The sequence below is a fragment of the Porites lutea genome, chromosome 4 (assembly GCF_958299795.1).
Source record: "Porites lutea chromosome 4, jaPorLute2.1, whole genome shotgun sequence".
Lineage (NCBI taxonomy): Eukaryota > Metazoa > Cnidaria > Anthozoa > Scleractinia > Poritidae > Porites > Porites lutea.
The window spans coordinates 33,815,827-33,834,007 of record NC_133204.1 but is presented as its reverse complement, the minus strand read 5'-3'; the positions used below and the strand labels follow the sequence as shown (position 1 = coordinate 33,834,007).

Sequence of the window (18,181 nt, the reverse complement as noted above, 5' to 3'; positions counted from 1 at the left end):
TTGCCCTCTGGCGACCAAAAATTTATACTTGCTCGCCAGTTGGCGCCCATATTAAAAAGTTAATTTTGGACCCTGGTATAACTGCCTGGGATACTGTTCCCATGATATCAGAACAGAAGTTGCCAGCAACAGAGGCTATCATAAGGCGCTTTCCAAAAGTCAGAACTGGCCGGCTGGATCATTGCCTGACCAAACATTTTAGCAATAAAATAGGCTTTTTCCAAGAGGTTTCGCTGCACACCATCTCCTTTGAGCATAATATTTAGGATTTGACTTATCTGAATTGTTAGTTTCGCTTAAACATTAAATTCTCATTACGATGGGATTAGGCTGGCCAGTCAGTTCTGACAAATGGAAAGCGCCTATAGTCTTAATCAGCAACATGTGAAGATGACTCTAGTTGAACTTTGCTAGCCTGAGAAAACAGCTGACATTTCACGACGCCACCACTGGTTTCCCCACGAAATGACGCTTGAGAAACGAGCGCAGAAATTCCATACTGATGACGCTTCACTACCCAGATCTGGGTAGTGCTTCTGATTGGTCGTGCTGAGTGGTAAATTTGCTGCAACCAATCAGAAGCACTACCCAGATCTGGGTAGTGACACGTCATCAGTATGGAATTTCTGTGCTAATTTTGCAGACGTCATTTTATGGGGAAACCAGTGGTAGCGTTGTAAAATGTTAGCTGTTTTCTCAGGATAAAACGTTGAAGGTATGCTAGCAATTGAGACCTGCTATTTTTCTGTTGCCGGCGACACATGCAAGGCTGTGGTCTAAGAAAACTTGAAGGGAGCCCAGTGCTCTGAACCTGTAAAATCTAGGGAGCCCAGCATGTGATTTTTATGAAAAAACTAAGATTTTCTAGTCGCCCAAGAGCAATATTGCAGGCAGAACCGGCATTTATGCCGCTGGTACATTGGCTGCATATGAGAACCTGGGACTGGTTTCTCATAAGTTCTGGTAATGAAATATTCACTTCAAAATCTAAAAAATAAAATTTGCATTGGAATAAACACCACAAAGTTTGATAAATGCAAATTCATTAATTTTAAGAAAGACCTTTCTGCTTCTGTGGCGGTTGTCGATGCTAAATATAATATTTGAAGATGTGAAATGATGGCGGCATTATTCTTCTCAGTTATTTTAACTTCAAATCACCAAGTAAACATTGCTTTGTACACTGTTTTTTTTAGACAGTTAAAATGTCTTTGCTTTGTGTTAAGATTTTTCAAACTATTAATTTTTTGCATTGTTTTCTTGGTAGTGTTTGAAGAACCAGAGGATCCTGGAGCGAGATCGTTTTTCTCAGAAATAATTTCTTCAATATCTGATGTTCGATTTAGTCACAATGGGCGGTACATGTTGACTCGTGACTACTTAACAGTGAAGGTTTGGGATTTAAACATGGAGAACAAGCCAATGGAGGTGTACAATGTGCATGATTACCTTAGAAGCAAATTATGTTCACTATATGAAAATGACTGCATCTTTGACAAGTTTGAGTGTGTCTGGAATGGAAATGATGGGTATGTGATGGCTTTGCTGTTGTTCACATTCTTTTTTGTCAATATTTTTTTACTAAGTGAATGTAGTTTGGTTGACTGGAAACCAGTTAATACGACCACATGTGGGGCTTTCCTGAGTAAGAGGGTTGCATCTTATAACACAACATGTACAAGCCTCTCTGGATTATATGATTGCCATGTAATTTAATTCTGACTGACACTTTCATCAGTTGCATCATATATATAAAAAAATGCCCATTTACTGTATTATTTTAATTGAATAAGCACCGCGGCTGATTCTCAGGATAGTACAGTGTAAGTGCTAGCTATGGTCAAGCTGTAAAACTGACTTTCTCTGCACCCTGAATTCATACAGTGTACCTGCTGACTGATCTGTCAGCCATTAATGTCAAGTTGTAAAATTCTAGTTAGCTCTGACAGGGTTTGCAAACTTTATTGATGAGTGGAGTCACTGTGACTTCTGCTTCACAAATTTTGGAGTCATTTTGGAATATTTGGAGTCAAGTATCACAACGAAAAACGCCATTTTCAGACTTTCCAGCACGTGGTCCTGGCACGTGTAGCGGTCCGCTGACCTGGAAAGCTCAAATCCATGATGGCGGTCATCGAGTAACTTTGATCGTAATTTACCCTCTTCCTGCTTTGTCGTGCAGTATAATTCTTTAATTTTGATGATTTAATTAAGGTTTTAATACAACGTTTACAATTAATGTAAATTGTATTTGTTGCGAAAAAGGTAAGGACAAAACTGTTTTTGTTACCGAAAATTTCTGGAGTCGAAGTGACTCCCTCCGTAACCTCTGTGGAGTCATCTAACCAATTTTGGCGTAAAATACGCCAAATTTGGCGTGTTTGCGAACCCTGGCTCTGAATTGGGTTGACTTTGAACAGAGTATGTAAAGTATCAGTAGTTAGCAACCCTTTGTTTGGTTGGGACAGAGTCATCCGTATGTCCATATGTCAGCCTCTTCACTTTAGCAGATTTGAAATGTCATACTTTTTAGCTTGGAGTCCATAAGACAGCCCATCTGATAGGGTGCGATAAAAAATCAGAAATTGTGCGACATTTTCAGGGTAGATTGTGCGGTAAGAAAGGATTATTATGCGATAAATTATGCGATTTTTCAGGGCTAATTAACATTGTTTTTCCAGGTTTCAAAGGAGAAAATGATGTTAATTTTGTTAAACAGGCAATTTGAATGTAGAAGAATAATAAGACATCTATTTTAAAACAAAATAGTTAAATTTGTCCAATTATGTTGACCTGGAAAAGAAAACAAATAGAAAGAAAGAAAAAGGACACTTGTTTAATATTATATGATGCCATTACACCGGTGACTTCACTGCTTGTCTCTGAAATCAAAATGGCTGCTAAGGTACTGCAATCGAAGGTTTCAGATGTCTTGCAAGGCATTCGCTTTAGTGGTAAATCACATAAAATAACATTAAGATTGGGAAATTGTTTGATTAAAGTTAGAATCTATTGTTTACTTTCCTTGAATTTAGCATTTTTTAACAAATTATGCGATTTCCTCAACTTGTGCAATCGAATGCTATTTGAGGTCAATCCAAATGGCACCATCCCTTTATATCAGATGGCCTGCCAAGGCATTTAATTTGTTTTTAACTGAAATTGGACATTCATGTCATGGTCAATTGACAGCTGTCAAAAAATTGTATATCCACTGACGAGTTCCACATTACTGTCCATACATGAAGTACCTACCTTAGGTGGTGTGTTTTATATAAAGTCCTCCTCTGACTAGTTATTGATTTCCAATTGATTGCAGGCTCAGGTTCATGTTTTCAGGGGGAATTCAGTTTGCTTATTACTAAAGGCAAAAGTTAAATAAAAGAAAGAAAGATTTTAAAAGATCCCATGAGCTTTTTCAACTTGGCTAAATCTAAATTAATCAGTTGTTGTTACTCAGTCTTGGGACTTGAAGGGTTAATATGTTTAGTTGTAGTTTTATGATGTCTTGTAACATTTAAGCACTGAATGTCTGTGAATTATTTCTTTCAGATCCATAATGACAGGTTCCTACAATAATTTCTTCCACATCTTTGACCGAAGCGATAAACAAGACATTTGCTTAGAAGCATCGCCAGAGTTCAGCAAGCCTCGGCAGATCCTTAAGCCTCGTCGTGTAGCTGTTACAGGGAAAAGAAAGAAAGATGATATCACAGTAGAATGTTTGGACTTTAGTCATAAGATACTTCACACTGCTTGGCATCCGCAAGAGAACATTATTGCTGTTGCTGCGACAAATAATTTGTACCTATTCCAAGAGGCCCGAACATAACTGACTCCCCCCCCCCCCCACCCCCACTGTTTATAGGAAGTTTTTCTTTTGTAGTAATTGCAAATACCAAAAATTTTGAATTTAGGCATAAACTGAATCAAGGGTATTATGTTTAATGTAGTGCTTTGTGCATCCCTTAGGTGAATTGTTATGTACTTTAAGGCTGCCACATTTTTGTGGAGTTTTTTTTGAAAGAAATGTGTAAAACATCAAATTGACTCAAAAATTTTGTAAAATTGTTGTAGATTTATATGTTGTTCAGGACGGGGAATTGCTGTGGAATTTTTGGCTGTCAATTCCCTCTCCTATTCCTTGATGTTTCTTATAATGTGGTTCCTAGCAGTATTCAGGGATGTGAAATTCTGGTGGGTTGGTGGAAAATGTTGGCATGTCTGGCAGCACTAGTTTTGATTACTAAAGAAACATGAGCGCATATTTCCACACGTTCATGTTTACCTTTGGGCTGGAAAAGTCTGTGGAAGATGAACTGAATATCGTACTCTCTTGTTCACAATTTTGCGATGATGTGTGATCTCATCATTCCATTATCAAATTATGGAATCAGCAATTTCTATTTTCTACACTTGTGACCCATAAAAAGACGATAAATTATGCCATAAACTGACCTTGATCCGAGCGTCGAGCAAGGAAAAAGTTGAGCGGAAGGTGATCTATGATTCATTTACGTGATCTTTTAAATTGTGTTTTTTTTTTCTTTTTCTTTTCTTTTTTTTTCTTTTGTTTGTTTGTTTTTTTTTTTAACAATAATTGAAGATCATACGCTCGTGGCATAGGAAGAAGCATTTCGGTACTTTTTATTGCCTCTTAATTTCCTCTCTCATGGACAGCACCCTTGTCCAATAGGCACATGGGAATGTCTTTAGGTATCGTGAAAATAGAAATGCTCGTTTCTTGTCTTACCATTGAATGATCTTGACACTTCCTATTGTCGACTTCTCAAGTTAACTCGGCATTGAGTTGGAAACAGTTTTTGACATTCATACCGACTGAATTGAAGTTTCTTAGAAATGTTCTCTTTTCCCTCTCGCGAGTGTTAGAAAGGGGTTTTAATAGGGGTTAAAGCAGAGACGTTTTGGAGCGAACAAATGTTCGCGCAAATAGTCCTATTAAGAATAAGTACTCTTGGCAATACAAATAGTGTCTGTCAATGGTAGTGTCAAGGCATTTTGAAAGGATAAGACCTCACTTTCGGTTAACCGGCATTTCTAAAAACAAAACAACAACGAAAAACGCCAGAGGTGCAGTCGTCTCCGCGTAACCCGCTCGGCGGGAGCAGGGGTTGATGAGAAGGGAATAATGAGGAAGACTCTCACCCTCGCTTTCCTTCTTCCCATCACACCCCGCGCACCACTAGGGAGAGATAGACAGAGACGACTGGGGACGAGTCGGGTTCTTGAACCCTTCAGTCTAAACGAGGGTTGAAATAAGCTTGTGACAGTTATCACTTAAGCATTTCTTTTATGAGAGTTGCATGTTTTCAGCCAAATACTCTATTTAATTTTTGGTTCATAATTCTTACGAATCCTCATCCATTTATTTTTCTCTGAAGGAAGGGAGTGCTGTGAACTCCACTATTCTCATTTTAAGTGAGCGAAATATTTAAACCAAACAAGAATATATTGATTTGTAACTGCTTAAAATAAAAGACGTTTCTATAATTATTTTGTCAGAGCAACAGTAACGATTTGCCAAATTGCTACCCCTGATAGGCAATGAAATAATCTTCTATTAGTTCCCCCACCGGGGCTTATTTATTTCGAGCACGTTTCATATTGGGTGTGGGGAGGGTGGTGGTGAGTGTTCAGGACTTGAAAAAAAAAGTTGGATTCTGATTCTTATAAGCAGCTCTCACATATCGCTTTTCCGGGGCCACTTGTTTCTCGTCTTAGTTAATAATTTAGTTAGAAGATGGCTTGCTTAGACCCTTGCCATTTTAACAGTTACTTGCCCAGCAGGAAATTCTTCCTGTCCTGGACGACTGGACAAAACTTTTTTCGAGCCCTTTGCTCTGGGGTTGGAGATCTTGTTTAATTTAGCGAAACAGGGCGTTAGCAGGGGCGGACAGAGGATTTTGTGATAGAGGGGGCCTAGAGATTCAGCATACAGTGGCAATGTGGGTGCGATAGCGCCCATCAGGACTGCGAACGGCGCCCTTTTCTAGGGAGTTTCGGGCGCATGCTCCTCGAGGAAAATTTTTGAGACTGAAGTTCTCTGAGATGCAATCTACTGCATTCTGGACGCTTAAATTTAGCCATGGATAATAGAAAGCCAGCCTTTCTATTATCCATGCATATGACTGTTAGCAAACGCCTGGATTCCATATTGGACATGTAATGCTGAAATATTAAATAACGACAAAAGGGTGGGCCGGGGCCCCCAGGGCCCACCCCTAAATCCGCCCTTGCCTACACTACTTTTTCTTACAACCATAAGTTGGTATCAGTCCTCCTTGAAGTGATCTAGAACGCAAAGTGGAAAAGCTCGTGCACATGGTGTTAGAAGTGCCACAGCCGATGGTGAAAACAAATCCGAACTTCCAGCGCGCGAATAAACCATGAATTGTTACGGCCGGAATTACTTCATACAGTTTATCGTCTATTAACTTGGTTCTGAAGAATAAGGATAGCGTGCACGCAGGCGTCTGCAATTTAAAGGAAGTGGGATACATTTGAATTAAGTTAAGACCACGTGACTCAGAATCAACCATGGTACGGTTTAGTTAGTCTAGGAATTTTACACATTTCTCCGTTTCAGATTGGCTCAAATCTCCCTGCTGATCGGCGTTGACAAAATTTGCCGGACATTTTCGATATCCGATAACAATGACGTCATTGGTACAGGCTATAGCATGGAAAAGGCACGGCAACCGGGAAACCCTGAGAACGAGGTTGCGTTAGCTCAGTTGTTTTGGTAGAGCTGGAGAAACCAGCGGGAACTTTGACATGTTTTTTTGCGAAGATTAATTGGATTGGGCTTACATCTGCTGTGAAGAATTGTGCAGAACTTGGAGGGTGTTATCCGCTGAGACCGTCGATCTGCACATCAGTTCTTTACGGAAAATACCCCCTAATAATAATAATAAGTTATACAGTGGAGAAAATGTTGCCTTTACTTGCAGAGGGTCAACGGCTTCGCAAAAAGAGAAAAACGTTAAGACACCGGTCTGTAATTTTAGACTGAACTAGGGTGAGTGTTCTGCGGCATTTTGTAATAACGACGCGTTTTGTATTAATATAATTATTACAATTTGCGTCAGACGTTATTACAATTTGCCGCGTAGACTAACGATTACAAAATGCTGCAACTCTTATTACAAATTCTTCGTCATTATAAAATGCCGCTGAACAGTGAGAATTTGGAGAACCGGGCGCGGCCGCACTCCCTGCAAACGAAACTTCCTAGGAGTACCCCACCCCTTCCCCGGTGAGTATGTTGTAATCAGGTCTCGCACAATCATTTGCTGGACTTTCGAGAGTATTTTATTGTCATCACTCAACACACTGATGCATTTGGAATTAAAGCTGTTTCTTATTAGAGGCCGATCATTTAACTTTTGAAGGTGGGTATTTTAGAATTTTAAAAATATCCTGCAAACAGATTTGGATCAAAACAATCATGCTTGAAGTTTTATGTTTATGCAAAAAATCGGGGAAAATACTCGATCGCAATTTTCAAAAATGTAAGCTTGAGAAAAACATTCTTGCCCAACCCAAACACCAGCCCTCCCTCAAAAGTGAACTGGTCGGCCCCAAAGAATGGCACACTTCGACATGTTTTTGTTCCGGGTTCGTATGAAATCGAAAAAGATTTTAGAACAGAAGATAGGGTGATACACACGGGATCTTTCGAACTCAGATCGTAACTAGTACATGTAGATTCTAATAGAATTCGCTAAATGAGATGCGTTTTCTCACACAGAACTGGACTTAGCATTCAAACTCCAAGTTGCTTCGTCTGGCAGGTTAGTATCATTACTTATGCGATAAAGCGCGTCTGTAAACCCTAGATTTACTGACCAAGAGCATAAAGGAATCTTATGTTCATGAAAAGTAAGTGAAATCAAAATCTAGAATGCAAACGAATGTATAGTTTGTTCAATGTAGGACGCTTCACAACCATGAAATAAACGCCTGTTTTCTAAAACTTTTAAACTTCACTAACTGAAGTGTTAAACGCTGGACACTTCCACGAATTCACAAACTATTTTGTGGTACCGCCAGTCTTTCAGCTGACATTCACGGCCACAGTATCCTCGCTTGAAGCACGCTGAGCACTGGAAATGAGCCGGTGTACCACACGTACAGAAAAGTCGTGCAGATTCTGTGGACGGGAGAAAAACACAATCCATGATACACGTGTTAAGATCGAGGTCCTTCTTTGAACGTTTCGACAAGGGATGACCAGTGAAGTTTAAAAAGGAAATTTGAAATTTGAACAATTGACATGTTATTGAGACTTCTCTTACTTCTATTACTATCCAAACCTGAGTGGAACAATTGAATTTTTACCTCGGAAAATAGGAAACGGGGAGCGGGGAGCGGGGAGCGGGAAACAAGCACGGGGAGCGGGAAAATGAAAAATGGGAACAAAGCTAAGAATTGGAAAAGAATTTAATGATAGGGCTAAGGTTCAAGTTTGGTTTTGTTCCCATTTTTCATTTTCCCGTTCCCCGTGCTCGTTCCTCGTTCCTCGTTCCTCGTTCCTCGTTCCTCGTTCCTCATTTTAATAACATCCCCTCGGACAACTCGTAAGTAAAACAAGCTAGCTCAACGGGTCCTTCCACTAATATAACCCCAGATTAAGTGTATGAAAGCGGCGTGACAAAACCAACTTCTTTTACATAACAATACTGATTGCGTTAAAGATAATTTAAATTTTGATTGCTGAAAAACTTGCCAAGGATTTCTTGAAGAAAAAAAATGTTCCTTAGTTTTCTTTACCTTTACTTTTATTTTTTTTTTTCACAAAAATAAACACCTCTCGCTTTCTACATTTCACAGCCCACATTCTCCATGCAACCTCACCTTTATCATTATTGATTATATTTCCGTGGCAGGAAAATAATTATTCCAGCAGGTTACAAAAGTGAAATAAACTTTCAATACTGATACTACGTACTATTACCTTGCTCATTGGTAAATCTAATGATGACTGACAAGTTGTATATGCTTTTAGTTGCTTCTTCCCTCGATGGTTCAACATCCGCCATCATGGCGTCCTGAAATAGGAAGAGCTTGCTTTGAAGGATTTCCGCAAAGTCTTTCTTGAGTTTTTTACGGATCTCGCTCAGTGTTGCGTTGCTAGGAAACTCGATGAAGCCGATTTTGGTGAAAGGTTTTCCGCTTTCACCTTCTTTCACGGTGTTAAGAATGTTGACAGGTAGTCTTACGGTGTACGATTCCTCTGTGAAAAAAGAGAAGATATGAATTTTAGCAAAACGGGGAAATGAAGCAGGACACTTCAGAATTTACCAGGCAGACGTACAAAAAATAAACAGCAAAAATTTCGCGACAGCACCATGTTCTCCCGCGAAATGATATCTGAGGAACGCCTGCAGAAATTCCATACTGATGACGTGTCACTACCCAGATCAGGGCAGTGTAGGATTAGATACAAAACGCCGGCACAATTTTGGGCGTAATGCTATAGTCCGAGCATCGAGCGAAATGCCGGCATAATGGGCATTTTTTTTAGCATAAAGAGATAAATAATAATGACGATGAAACTAATATTTCCATAAATGTTATGAGCCATTTTCACTTTCAAACGCTTTTATTAAGAAATTAACTCCTTCAAAGGCTTGGTTGCTACTTTCAAGGCCTGGTTGCGCCGTTGCATCATCAAGGTTAGCGTTAGATAACATCGAGTGAAGCTAGATTGGACACGCATTATTTCCATAATGGAACGAGACTGGAATGTAGAATGAGGCTAGAATAGCTGAAGAAACCAAAACTACAGAGCGCCAGTTATGGAGAGAACACAGTAGAGAGTTAAGCACTGATCTGCAGTGATTAGGGTTAAGCACTGAACTGAAAACGGTTAGCTTTCAAATTTTAGAGCATAATGTATCTAACCCTAGGGTAGTGCGTGTGATTGGTTGAAAATTTTCTCCAGGGCAACAATTTTGAGAAAGGTCCATAAAGTCTACCGTCATGTAATGTATAGATTTAGCCAAGGCTAAACGCGAAGCTCTCTTTAACATAAATAGTTTACTCAAACAAAACATAAAATCGTGTAATGCTAAAGAAACGGTGAAGACAACGAAAACGAAAAAAAAGCAAAACAACAACAAAAATAGGTCTAATTAGCAAAAAACACAACTTTGCAAGTGCAGCACACTTTTTTGGTACATTTCTTTGCCGTTGTCTTGCACAACGTGAAATTTCCAGAAACTTCCTAGTTACACGTTTTATGGAGGAAATGTTTTATGTGTTCCGGTTCCCTTTTTTTTTTCACTGCCGCTCATTTTCCCCTTGGTGGCCGCTTGCATCTGTCATTTTCTCACCGCCGCTATAAAATTTTCATGTTTTTCTTCAAACGAAATTGGTCTCAATTGTTTTTTATTTCAGCTCTTACGATAAAGTAGACATTAAAATTTAGTCAACAGAAAGATTCGGCTTTGTTGATGTTTTTTCCCTTTATACGTCGGGGCGTTTTTCTTCCCGCCAAGAAAAGCGCGGGCAACCCATGGCCCAGAAGCGCGATTTCCCGCCAAAAAAGGACGTTTCCACCTCCCACTCGGGCTCTTTTCAAACTCCCTCCCCCTCCCCTCCCACTCCCCCAGAGTCTGTACGTACGGGTGGACGTACGCTGACGTCACAACCAAATTTTCTTGGATGGATAGATAGCCAAATTGTCTTAACAATGGGGTACCGCTATAAAATTTTTTTGTTCCCAGGACAATGAACACCTTTGTAAACCCAATACCTTCTATGGTGATGTCGTTTCCGTCGTAACTGTTTCCTACAAATCCTGGCGGAAGAGAAGTAACACTCACTTTGGGTGTACTGTGGCCTGAACCTGACCGGGTCGAGTCACCTGACTCATTATGAGCTGCAAATAAATGAACACAAGCTAAATGAGAAGCCTTATACAAGAAGGGGACTTACGGAAGATATTTTTCGCCAAAATTATAGTAAAATGCACGGAAGGGTCATGGAACAGGGCCCCGTTATAAAAAATTCCCTTTTCCTCCGTCTCTCATCCCCCATCCGTTATAGTCAGCGACTTTTTCAGACACACTCCATTCCAAAAGAGAACAGAGGAAAGACAATAAAATACTGATGGTTATTATATAAATTTTCAACAAACTCAGTCTTACATGAATGTCTCGATCCGCTTTCCTGTGACTTCAGCTTTCGGTACACCACAGGTTTATCAAATGTAAATACCTCCGAGCCATGGTCCTTATACTTTGAGCCGCTAGTTGGAGGAGACAGAGATCTCTGGCCATTATCTGCCAACTTTGAGCCGCTAGTTTGAGGTGTCACAGATCTTCCACCAGAGGCATGCGTGTTAGCAGACGAGGTCGGCCTGCTTCTGACCGCAAGCTCTTCGTCAGATGAGTCACTCGCGCTCATGCTGTTTTGAACCATCAAACATCTTTTATTCGGTGACTTGCTGCGCCTGGAACTTTGCGGGGTCATATCGAGAGGAGAGCCTTCAGCGGATGAAGTCTCTTGAGTTAGAAGCTCACTATTGCTTGAGCGCTTGGTTTGAGGTCTTCCCACAGGCGAAGGCCCCCTCAATTTTGAAGAGGGCACTAGCAACTGAGGGGACGGTGGACCTAACTCCATTTGACGTCGTATAAGCGCTGGAGAGCTGTCACCAGTCCAGGCTTCTAGGGACACTTGCGAAGACGTGGATTCTACTTGCCTTGACCTCCGTTTGAAAAAGTTCTCTTCCGGTTTTATGATCTGCACCCGGGGGATGCGTGGCGATGGTACTGGAGATGGGAATGCATCATCGTCTGAAGAGTGAAAGTTGTCATTGGATAACCCGCTGAACAGAATCATCTCATGATCCCTCGTCTCTTCGCTCATGCGAGAGGTTGAACGCGAGTCGAGGATACTAATTTTACTTGCGCTCTTCCATTTAAAACCCTCCTTTTTTTTCATCAAACGGTTCTTGTAGCAGAAACAAACCACTGTAACAATAACAGCAAGGGTAACCAACACGCAAATTCCAACAATGGCACCCACAGGAAATTTGGAGGCACTTTCGTCGGCTTTTTCGGGTTTATCATTGCCTTGATAATCTTTACCTCCAACGCGCATGACTGGTTTAGCTCGATACTTGGTGTCATTTACTTGCAGGGTGTAACCAGACTTAACCATGTCCCACAATTCAAGGAGGGTATTTTCCATCCGGGATTTCGGGGCGATGACGTCAAAATACACTATGATACTCCCTGCTGCGAGTCTGACTTTTTCAATCTTTATTAGTGGAAGTCGATCAGTAAAGTCCTTTATCATTACTTTAATGAAAGTTTCTTCTTTGCCATGGACGTCTTTGTAATCATTTTGAAAGACTATCATGACGTTGTTGATAACTGGTGGGTCTTGGCAAGACTCGTACGACTCCGTAATGTTAACCATTAACTGTGGCGAGTGGCCATTCTTTAAAACCCAGGCCAGATTAGGCGCCAAATTTACGCTCAACTCAGAGGAAAACATCGGGGGACGAGCATATATGAAATATGGAGTGACTATCGGTTCCAGCCGCTGAGAGTCTTCAGTAACAACAATCACGGACAGTCCCATGTTGAAAATTTCCATCTGCGATTTTCTGGTCTCTATGTGAAAGCTGTCACCTCGACTCTGAGCTTTTACGATGCCTCCAAATAATTTGCCTAACTTATCGTAAGTTCTTACCAGTTCTCCAGCATCGAATTCAGTGTTTTTGAGTTGCGAACTTAAGATAGTTTGTCCACTTGCAAATTCGAAGAACACTTTAGTGTTGGTTTCTGGACTCCCTGATCTTTTGCTCAGCTTTATCGTAATTTTAAATTCGCATTTGGTTGTCTCGTTCTGGTGGTCAGGAGTGGTGACGCGCCAATTACGTATAAAACGTGCCATGTCCAAATTTGCACGTGCTAATAAGAAGGCGTCGTTTCGTTCTACATCTCCATTGACATTGAAGTCCATCGCCGTTACCTTTAGGACAAACAAAAGAAATACTTTTAATGGCGTTATAGTTATGTAAAACTTTAATTCCCGAAAAACGAGATTTGCGAATGTTATCGGACGAGGCAAATAAATAATGATGTAGAGGCAGCACACCAACATAGTGGTTCAAAGTCTACCTGACTACTGGTCGAATTGGAATTTAGAAATTTTTATTTTTGAGGGGAGGGGAAAACCAACAACAAACTCAACCCCTGGTAGAGCCGGGAGGCGATGCGCCCGGGGGGACTCCGCATATGAAAGGGATGGGGATGCTCGTCGGAAATTTTGAATTAAACCCCTAAAGGAGACCGATCTGGGCGTGGCCCATGCGTTTTTTGACCCCTAAAAGAGACGAAAAAAATATACATATCAAATATACATTTTTACACTTTTTTCCCGTGCAACCCTAAACGAGACCTTCACGGCTAAATCTGATGACATTTTGCCCAGAACACCCTAAGTGAGACCAAAATCCGAAAGTTAAACCCCTAAGCGAGACGACGAGCATCCCAACCCATTTCATATGCGGAGTCACCCCCCTCCCCCCCCCCCGGTGATTAGCTCGTATCCCCTCCCCGATATGCCAAGAAAGAAAATATCTTATTTTTTCTTTCTCAAGAAAAGGTAAAATAGTTTAGAATAAAAGGTTGGGAGGCAGTGGGAAAGGGCGGGAGATTTTAACCAGACTACACCACCTAAATGTTGCACTCTCTCTGTTGACAGTGCGTGAGCGGGTCAATAAGCTGTTGTATTTTGCAATTTCATAATCGGAAACCTTTCATTCGTTGTCACAAGTCTCTATTATTTATTCATTATTTAGAAGTTTATATTTTTTCCGGTGAAATGAACTGAGACATGTGATGAGACTTTGATGTCTACGCGTAGATATTATGCATGAAGTTTTATTACCATTTTTGCAGTCGTTTTCTTGAACAAACTTTGTTCAAATTCGCCAATAAAGTTCCTTTCCTGCGCCAAACTGTAAGCCATCGTATAAGCGGCGTCCTGAATATCAAACACGCAATCTGCGGTCACATCACCCAGCGGCAGCTCCGCACATTGCTTGATAGCTGGTGTGTTGTTGCCTACGCCGATGAAGCCAAGCTTTTGGTCAATTAACATGCTCACCGAGGCCTGAATGTTAAGCACTCCTCCAGATTTGGTGTCGAAAATCAAATCTGCAATATGCGAACTTATGTTACCAGGGTTCGTGACGTCGGCTAGATGTAATTGTCCCTCCTTGTGCGAGTAAACCTTAGTTCTCTTTATCGCAGCAAGGCGAACTTTGTTGAAGTCGTATGATATCTTTACATCATATGCAAGAAGTCTGGACATTCCAGGATTCACGCGTACAGGGATTGCAATTCTATGGTTAGCCGATATTGGTGGCAATGCTGGTCCGACCTCCTGGCCAATATCAACACCTCCAACTGGTGGGACGGTATTGCAATAAAAGTGCACAAACTTTTGTTTGGCAGTACCTTGAAGTGGTGTTACTTTCACGGTCACGATGTTACCATAGTCTGAATTTAACGTGACAACACCAGACTTATAATCAACGGAAGCCGCTTGTGCGTTACTGATGGTAAAGGTCACAAGATCGGAGAACTTGACAAAATCCTGGATTCTGAGGACGGAGCTGTCATTCATAAGAAAATCCCCATGAATCTGAGCCTTCGTGGAATGTGCAAGTCCAACGAGAGTCTGATTTCTCAGGCCATTTAATTCCACAACGAGGATATGATTCACAGATATTACATCCGTTGAAACTTCAAGATGAAAACTTGGGGATATTTTACCAGAGAACTTTCCACAAATGCTGATCCATCCAGCAGCGCTTTGTTTGTCTGCTGATAATAAATTCTTAGGATTGGGACCGAGCGAAACTTTAACTCCTACGTCTTTGCTGACGACTTCGAACGATGCAGACGTCATCATGGAAACGTCATAGGTAGAATTGTCAGTCAAAAGGAGGTAGATCTGTAGAGCAGCCTGTTGGTAGTTTCCAAGGTAACTACCAATTCGCTTTAAAGAAGACAAAGTGACATTTGACTGATTGACCAGAGGATAGGGTACCGCTCTCAGTTTTAATGAGGAATACCCAACAACGTCTATTTTAACGCGGACATTGTAAACGTTATGAACTCGAACGATCAGGACGCCTTGACCCGGCAGACCAGCGCGATTTGCTTCTATGACCTTCTTTCCGTCGATCTGGACAATTCTGAAGAGACCAAGTGATTCGGAGTTGTCGTCAAATGTCAATCTGCTGTCTGTAGGTGATAGCTTTTCTCGTTTTCCTGTTAGGCAGGGAAGATATAATGGTGAAAAAAAATTTTTTTTTCTAACTTACACTTATGGGGCAGGTTTTAATCTAATTGACAGCTAGAGGTAAAGGTAGAGGCATACACGAGCCAAAGGCCCAAACGACCGGAGCTTATCCCGGTTTCATTAGCATGAAGCACCTAGGAGTATTGCTACTCCCCCCTGGACGGCGCGGGATGCTAGTCTATCGCAGGGTTACCCCCCAGCAGTATGTCGCCGGTACGCATATATACACCTGGGTGAAGAGAGACAAAGGGGACTAAAGTTCCGAAACAACGCGACAGGCGAGGCGTGAACCCCGGACCTCCAGATCCAGAGTTCGAGGTGTTAACCGCTCGGCCACACACGCCTCCAATTAACAGCTAGAGGAGAAGGATAAAAATAACCTTTGGCCAATGCAAGTACATACCAAATTTCATAAATTTTCCCCATGCTTGAACTTAAGGGAACCTTTTGCAGTAAAGCAAAAACGAGTACATTGGGCGTAAAAAGTCGACGGTTCGGCGTCATCGTAACGTCTTTCTCAAGACCAAAAGCCGCAAATTAAGCGAACTTGTTTAATGAGTTTCAAGACTCTCGTGCTTAAGTAAATCGCTGTTGATTAAGTGTTTTGTCACTAACATTTTTCAGTTCACGATAGGTGTTGTAGCTGTACCTAGTTTTCTCAATAGAACGTGACTGCATTTTTGGTTTCACTTACCGCTTTCATACAGCAGAACCACTGATATGGGGCTACTTGTTGCTACTCCAACCACCTCTGCTGGGTCCCCTGGGGGCGTTATCCTGTTCCTCACATCCTGTATCAGTACGTCCACCCCTCCACTATCATTCACGTTAGTTAGGCGAACTGTTACTTTGGCAATCGTAGAAAGCCGCTGGGCAGGTGGAGCGTTGTCGCTAACTCTTACAGAAAGGGTATACCTTACGACTGTTTCATAATCCAACTCATTATTTATCGTTATAACACCCGTGTTGGAGTTAATAGCAAACTTATTGTCTTCATTGCCGGAAAATATGGAGTAAGTAAGTTGTCCATCTATTCCATAGTCTTTGTCTGTGGCATTAATGTTAGCAATTTTAGAACCAACAGCAATGTTCTCTGGAATTTTCACGTAAATACTATCCGGGTGTTGAAGTTTTGGCGCGAACTCGTTTACGCTCTGTATCTCTATGGTAACCGGAACAACGTTGCTAAGCGATGACGGGGAGCCTTTGTCGTACGCCTCGATGGTGAGGGTGTATAGCAGATCTTGTAGGTGCTGCTGTGTTTCCAGATCAAGGCTCTTTTTGACTTTGATCATTCCAGTGTAGGCGTTGATTTCAAAGAATTCATGACTGTTACCAGACTTGATTTTGTATTCAATTTGTCCATTTGTCCCTGTAACATTAAATTACACCTTTGTCAGCAATAAACGACAAAACTCTGATTTCTCTATTCGGTCAGTACTCTACTGAGTCAGAATGTTATATACCTCGAACGTAAATAGCTAAGATAAGAAAGTTTCTTTATTTCAAGTGTTAATGATGCAAACGTATGCAGCAGCAATAAAAGAAAATCCAACCAACACCCACCCCCCCCCCCCCCGCCCAAAAAAAAAATGAGCAATGTTTTTTTCAAATTCTGAGGACAGTTTAACGCTTCTTAAAGGAACTGTGTCAAGCTATTGCTATATTTTTAAAAAGCTAAAATTTGTCTTCCCATCAACTTAATTATAAAAATAATGGCCCTATTTTGTTAGTTAAGACTGTAATTAGGCATTGAATGCTTTTTCCGGTCAACTGTTGCACGGATGGCATGGATGGACGTGGATGGAAACTTAAAAAATTTTGGCCAACTTTTCAAGTTTTAATGCCATGCCTGCAAAAGTCATCTAAAAAATTATTATGGTTAGTGCCCCCTGATGAAACTTGTCTCATATATATTTTCATTACTCTAAATTAGCGTTTTGTGTATAGGTGAAAGCATTAAACAATGACTTCATTGATCTAAAATAGCAATATCCTCTTGATATATGATCTTTAAAGAAATGGTTACAGACCACTTGCTAGCTGTAAGTAGTTCCGTTTTGAGGAATCACGTTATATTATGCTTTGTTTTTCAGCAAAACAGTTGTCGTCTTTTTTCAAAGCTTTAGAAATAAGCTTTAAAGCACCACCACCAACAACAAAAATAACAACAACAGAGACAACAACGTGAAACTTGGTAAAACAATCGCTGGAAAATATACAGACCTGCATCTGCATCTGTCGCTTCTACATTAATGACGTCTTCACCCACACCTGCAGTTTCTTTGATAGCGGCGTAATAAGAACTTCTTTTGAAAACTGGTTTGTTGTCATTGACGTCAGTTAGAGTCACGTTGACAAAAATGAATGAAGACCGTTGATTGGCTATCTGAGTTGGCGTGTCAAACGCCTTTATTTTAAGGTGATATATAGGTGTTGTCTCTCTGTCCAGTGGAGCGTGTACGTATATTTTTCCAGTGAAAGAGTCCATCCGGAATCGCTTGTCATCGTTGCCACCCTCAATCTGGTATCTTGATGTAAAAAGACAACAATGGAACCATTAGTTAGGGATAGCAATGAAAAAAAAGTTCCAATTGTAGGCTAATGAATTGAAATGATGCCTGAATTTATTACAGTACGCCTACCTTTATAATAGCAACTTTTATTGCCACCTATTATACGACTTCGTTAACTAAACCAGAAAACTAAGCAGGGTCAATAAGGGTACTCCAATCTTATTACAGAAACCATTGAACTTGTCCTTATTATCAAAGGTTGAGATTGTTTCAAACCTGTTATTATCATGATTCAGGACAAAGACTTAAGACAC

General features: G+C 40.8%; 2 protein-coding genes across 4 annotated transcripts in view; one reads left to right on the top strand and one right to left on the bottom strand.

The window, feature by feature from the left end:
* Positions 1-4,444, top strand: part of LOC140933366 (serine/threonine-protein phosphatase 2A 55 kDa regulatory subunit B alpha isoform-like) — a 15,194-nt gene extending 10,750 nt beyond the window's left edge. For all 3 annotated transcript variants that reach the window (XM_073382908.1, XM_073382907.1, XM_073382909.1), the window contains 2 exons: positions 1,268-1,529; positions 3,553-4,444. In XM_073382908.1, the coding sequence (XP_073239009.1) occupies positions 1,268-1,529; positions 3,553-3,832 (542 nt within the window). In that variant the 3' untranslated portion in view covers positions 3,833-4,444. The remainder of the gene's footprint in view (positions 1-1,267; positions 1,530-3,552) is intronic.
* A 2,865-nt stretch (positions 4,445-7,309) lies between these two features.
* The window catches only part of LOC140933364 (fibrocystin-L-like), a 63,426-nt gene continuing 52,554 nt past the window's right edge, over positions 7,310-18,181 (bottom strand). The window contains exons 48-54 of the mRNA XM_073382906.1: positions 17,578-17,882; positions 16,046-16,723; positions 13,930-15,320; positions 11,175-13,008; positions 10,781-10,906; positions 8,978-9,256; positions 7,310-8,173 (exon numbers count right to left, since the gene is read on the bottom strand). Coding sequence (XP_073239007.1) covers positions 8,022-8,173; positions 8,978-9,256; positions 10,781-10,906; positions 11,175-13,008; positions 13,930-15,320; positions 16,046-16,723; positions 17,578-17,882 — 4,765 coding nt within the window. The 3' untranslated portion in view covers positions 7,310-8,021. The remainder of the gene's footprint in view (positions 8,174-8,977; positions 9,257-10,780; positions 10,907-11,174; positions 13,009-13,929; positions 15,321-16,045; positions 16,724-17,577; positions 17,883-18,181) is intronic.